Consider the following 5449-nt stretch of genomic DNA (forward strand, 5'->3'; position numbering starts at 1 on the left):
AAAAGTTCGCCCCGCCGCCGGGAATGAGGTCAGCGCGGGCGCTTCTCATTGCACGCGGCGATTATTACCGCGCGGCGGCGGCCGCCAATCGCGGGGCGGCGGGCGGGGCTTGGCACGCGGAGGCGTTGGATACAGCGCGCGATTGGCGGGCGGGCGCGCTGCGAACGGATAAAGCGGCGCGGGGCGGGCGCGGGGTCCGCTCTCAGCTGCAGCCGGCGGAGCGCGGCGCGGCGCGCGGGGGGCGCGGGGCATCGCCCGGCGGGCAGGCAGGCGCGGGGGGCGCGGCGGGGCTCCGCGCGCGCGGAGCGGCGGCAGCACCGGCGGCGGAGAAAGAGGAGGAGGACGGGGCTGGGTGCCCGGCTCGCTGCTCTTCCTGCCGGGGACGTACACACTCGTTCATGCACGAGCGCTTTTTTTTTTTCCTCGGGGATTTTTTCCAATTTACAATTATTCTTTCCTTTTTTTTTTTTTTTTTTCTCCTGAGGGGTTTTCTTTTCGCTCAGTACCTCGCAAGTGACAAATTCTACCTGCACAAACTCCTGGTCGCCGACTCCGCCGCCACGACGAGTCCTGGAGCCGGGGTTTTCGGGGCTTTGGGGGCGCGCCGCCTCCCCCTTCCCCCGCGGCGGTGCACGCTGGCCGTGCCCAGCGCTGCGAGACTTTCGGCGGCGGGCACGCTGCTCTTCTGAAACGCCTGGGGCGGGCGAAAAGCACTTGTGAACTGGACCAGCTGCTTCGGGGAGGGGGGAGACCCGAGGTGGTGAGGAAAAAAAGCAGAGCGACACCCCCCTCCAAAAAAAAAAAAAAAAAAAGCCCAAACCACTCTAAGAAAAAAAAACAAACTTGGACTGGCGGCTTGCGGCGCTGCTTTTGCAGAAACTCTGTGTGACCGCGGGCGGTCCCGCCGCCGCCTCGAGGGGCAGAGGACCGCGCCGGTGTGGAAGTACAAGTGGTGCGGGGAGCGGGGGCACGGCTGCGGGGAGCTGCGCGGCCGGCTGCGCCGCGCCGGTGCCGCTGTGAGAAGTTGCGCGCCCTGCCCCGCGCCGGAGCGGCGCTGAGCCCCGGCGAGACCCTCGCCGTCGCGATGGTGCAGCAGACCAACACGGCGGAGAACACGGAGGCGCTGCTGGCCGCGGAGACCTCAGACTCCGGGGCCGGCATCGAGCTGGGCATCGCCTCCTCCCCGACGCCGGGCTCCACCGCCTCCACGGGGGGCAAGGCGGACGACCCGAGCTGGTGCAAGACGCCCAGCGGGCACATCAAGCGGCCCATGAACGCTTTCATGGTGTGGTCGCAGATCGAGCGGCGGAAGATCATGGAGCAATCCCCCGATATGCACAACGCCGAGATCTCCAAGCGCCTGGGCAAGCGCTGGAAGCTGCTCAAGGACAGCGACAAGATTCCCTTCATCCGGGAGGCGGAGCGGCTGCGCCTCAAGCACATGGCGGACTACCCCGACTACAAGTACCGGCCCAGGAAGAAGGTGAAGTCGGGCAACAGCTCCGCCAAGCCCGGCGACAAGGCGGACAAGGGCGGCGGGGGCGGCGCCGGCGGGGGCAGCGCGGGCGGCGGCACCGGTGGCCCCACGGCCTCCGCGAAACCCGCCCCGAAGAAAAGCGGCGGCGGCTCCAAGCCCTCCCCCGCGGGCGGCGGCGGCGCGGGCGGCAAGCCCCACGGCAAGGCGGCGGCGGGCGGCAAGGCCGCCCCCTTCTCCGGGGAGCCGCCGGCCGCGCTGCTGCCGCCCGAGCACCAGGCGCTGTACAAGCCCCGGGGGGCGGCGGGCGCGCCCACAGGTCCCGGGAAGCCACTGGCCGAGAAGAAGCTGAAGCGGGTTTACATCTTCGGGAGCGGGCAGGCGGCGGCCGCTTCCGCCTCACCCGGCAGCGCTGTGCCTGGCAGCCCCACACTGAGCAGTTCGGCGGAGGCCGGCGACCCTTTGAGCCTCTACGAGGAAGGGGGCGGCGGGGCAGGGCGGCCCGACGGGGACTGTGGCGGCGCCGCCTGCCCCTCGCCCTGCGGCTCGGGTTCGCCCTCGGATCACCGCAGCTACACCAGCCTGCGTGCCTCCTCCCCGGCCCCCTCGACGGCGCATTCCTCCTCCGCGTCCTCCCACTCCTCGTCCTCTTCCTCCTCCGGTTCCTCTTCGTCGGACGACGAGTTTGAGGACGACCTCTTGGACCTGAACCCCAGCCCCGGCTTTGAGAGCATGTCCCTGGGCAGCTTCAGCTCCTCGGTGCTCGACCGGGACCTAGATTTTAACTTCGAGCCCGGCTCGGGCTCGCACTTCGAGTTCCCGGACTACTGCACGCCGGAGGTAAGTGAGATGATCTCGGGGGACTGGCTGGAGTCCAGCATTTCCAACCTGGTCTTCACTTACTGAAGCGAGAGCCGGGCCCTGCTGGAGGAGGCACAGAGGCGCGTTGTCGGCAGGACTCGACCACCCCGCCGGGGGCTTTTGTTTCTTTTGTTGTTGTTTTTTGTTTCTTTTTGTTTGTTTGTTTCTTTTTTTCCTTTTTTTTTTTTTTTTTTTTGGTTCGGGAAGGGTCTGATGAGACTGCCTTATGTGCTGGGGAAGAGCGGCGGCGGGAGCGGGATCGCCCTCTCCGTGCAGAACGGCCAGCAGTCCCTATCCTCTGGCTGGAGACGGACCCGCACACACCCCCTCCGGGAGACGAGCCTGACGTTGATTTTACAGAGACTGGTGGGAACGAGACGCTGTCTCTTTCCTTTTCCTTTTTATTTCCTGAAAAGAGAAACAGAGAAGCGGCGGGTGGGAGGGGGGGGAACCACACACACCTCTGGGTTCTTTGTTATTGCCCACTTTATACGAATAAAGAGGAGGGGGAGCGATGCACTGTGCTGACCGCACACTGGATGTCTTGAGCATTCGCTCTTTCGTGTGAAAGAGCGATTAGAACTGCTTGAAAAAAAGGAGAAAAACAAACAAATCCACCCAAGCCCCTGCAAGGTTCACGTTTTCCGGGAGAAATCCTGTCCCGGTTTCTTCTGCAGTGAGAGGAGGACGATGATGGGAGGAGGAGGAGGCAGATGGAACTGGGAGCTGGACTAAGATCCTAGCTAAGCAAAGAAGAGCTAGACTTGAGAGCTGTTTTGGAAATACGGTGGGAGGAAGATAATAATAAACTGAAATGGATTTGCACGTACAGATGAGGTGGCGGCAGCGCTTTTCTCAGTCACCTTATGTCAAATGTAGAGAGAAGAATAAGGCTGAAACTTCAAGAACACTGAAAACTTTTGAAACAGAGACCGAATGGGAACATTTCTGTCATGATGTGGTACAGGGGAAATGGAGGGCGATGGCTTTTGAAAAAAAAAAAAAAAAAAAGACCGAAAATGCAAAAAAAAAAAAAAAAGTAGTTTTTTTCTTCTTACTCAGAATCGTGATGGTGTTGGATTATTTCACTGGTGGGGTTTAATATAGCATGTTATCATGTCTATCTTTTTAAGATTTCTGTAAGACTGTTGAACAGTTAAAAATTAGTGTTAGGATAATATAAAAGCAGATAGATGGCGCTATGTTTGATTCCTACAAAAATATCACCAGCTTTTTTTCATTCTTAACTCTTTAAAGGATTCAAACGCAACTCAAATCTGTGCTGGACTTTAAAAAAAGAAAATTCAGGACCAAAATTTTTCTCAGAGTATGTATGTGTTTGTTCCTTATAGCTGTAAATGAAAAGACTGTTTTTTTTCCTCACCGATGCTCCATCCTCGTATTGTTTTGTGGTTTTGTTTTTGTTTATTTTTTCCTTGTAAATGTAATCAGATGCCATTTTATAAGTGGACGTATTTATACTGGCCAAACATTTTTGACTTGTATTTCTTTGTCCTTTTTTGGTAGTTCTCGTTGTTACCCGCACCATTTTTATGTCTCCTTCACTGAAGGGCTAGAGTTTTAACTTTTAATTTTTTATATTTAAATGTAGACTTTTGACACTTTTAAAAACAAAAGAAAAGAGAGATGAAAACGTTTGATTATTTTCTCAGTGTATTTTTGTAAAAAATATATAAAGGGGGTGTAAATCGGTGTAAATCGCTGTTTGGATTTCCTGATTTTTAACAACAGGGCCGCTGGTTAGTATTTCACACGCGTGTGCGCGCTCACGCTCACTCACACTCTCACACCCACGAATCAGCCCCTATTTTGTCCATGTTTACACTCCAATCTGCAGGCATCTTAAAGGGACAGCATCCCTCGCCGCCAGCGCCCGCTCCACGGCCCCCAGTCTTCCCCCGGGGAGGGGGGCGGAGGGGGCCGGGGCAGCCCGAGGGGAAAGGGAGGACGAAGGCGGATACACTGTATGCTACCGGCTTGGGGAAAAACCTGTCCCGAAATGAAGTCAAGCAACTGGTGCATTTACACAGAAGGGATCCTGTACCTTTAACTTGTAAACCACATCGTTTGCACTTTTTTATAAGCAAAAACGTGCCGTTTAAACCACTGGATCTATCGAAATGCCGGTTTGAGTTCGCGACACTATTGTACTGCGTTTTTCATTCTCGTATTTGACTATTTAATCCTTTCTACTTGTCGCTAAATATAATTGTTTTAGTCTCTTATGGCATGATGATAGCATATGTATTCAGGTTTATAGCTGTTGTGTTTAAGATGAAGAAAGTGAAAACATCTTTGTACATTTAAGTCTGTATTATAATAAGCAAAAAAGAAGATTGTGTGTTTATGTATGTTAATATAACATGACAGGCACTAGGACGTCTGCCTAATGAGGTGGTTCCGTTAAGGGTTTAACTTTTTTTGTTCTTTTTGGTTTTTTTTTTTTTTGGTCATCCATCCTGTGCAATATGCTGTGTAGCATTTTTTTTTTTTTTTTTTTTTTTTTGTCTAACGATCACCCACAGCGCAACGTTGGGAAAGAAGAAAAAAAAAATATCATGCCAGCTAACTATGTCAAGTTCACTGCCTGTCAGATTGTTGATATACCTTCTGTAAATAACCTTTTTTGTTTGTTTGTTTGTTTTGTTTTGTTTTTCTTCGGGAAGGAAATAAAATCAGCTGGAACTGAACCCTAACACTGGGCTGCTCTTGTCATCATTGTTACGGCCCCGGCCCCCTCGGGGCGGGTTTTTCTCCCCTGTCCGGCTGCGGCGCCTGCAGCCCGACGAAACGCCGGCCCGGCCCGGCTCGGCCTCGGCGGCAGCGCGGAGCCACCGCCCCACGGCCGGCCCGCCGGGAGGGACCAGGGGAGGGGCGGCCGCCACGCTGAACCGCCCTCCTCCCGAGGACGGGGGGCGCTGGGGCCCGGCTGGGGAGTGGCCGAGGCCGCCGGGAAGAGAGGCCCGGGCTCGGCGGCTTCGTGCAGTTGAGCGGTCAGCTCCAGGTGACGGGGGCGGGGGGAGCCCGTGTTGCGCAGCTGCACGGCGGGGCCGGCGGTGTGGGGGATTTGCTTCTCCCCAGCTCCCGGCGGTG

General features: G+C 56.0%; 1 protein-coding gene across 1 annotated transcript; it reads left to right on the forward strand.

Moving 5' to 3' along the window:
• The first annotated feature begins 278 nt into the window (after positions 1-278).
• SOX4 (SRY-box transcription factor 4) lies at positions 279-3638 on the forward strand. The gene has a single exon (XM_082044928.1). The coding sequence runs from the start codon at positions 1085-1087 to the stop codon at positions 2378-2380; it is 1296 nt and encodes a 431-aa protein (XP_081901054.1). The 5' UTR covers positions 279-1084; the 3' UTR covers positions 2381-3638.
• Positions 3639-5449: the final 1811 nt, after the last annotated feature.

This window comes from Streptopelia decaocto (genome assembly GCF_964273445.1).
Source record: "Streptopelia decaocto genome assembly, chromosome: 2".
In the NCBI taxonomy this organism is placed as follows: Eukaryota; Metazoa; Chordata; class Aves; order Columbiformes; family Columbidae; genus Streptopelia; species Streptopelia decaocto.

Excerpts from the sequence above, each read along its gene's own strand:
- SOX4 (XM_082044928.1), top strand. The coding sequence starts at position 1,085 with ATGGTGCAGCAGACCAACACGGCGGAGAACACGGAGGCGCTGCTGGCC.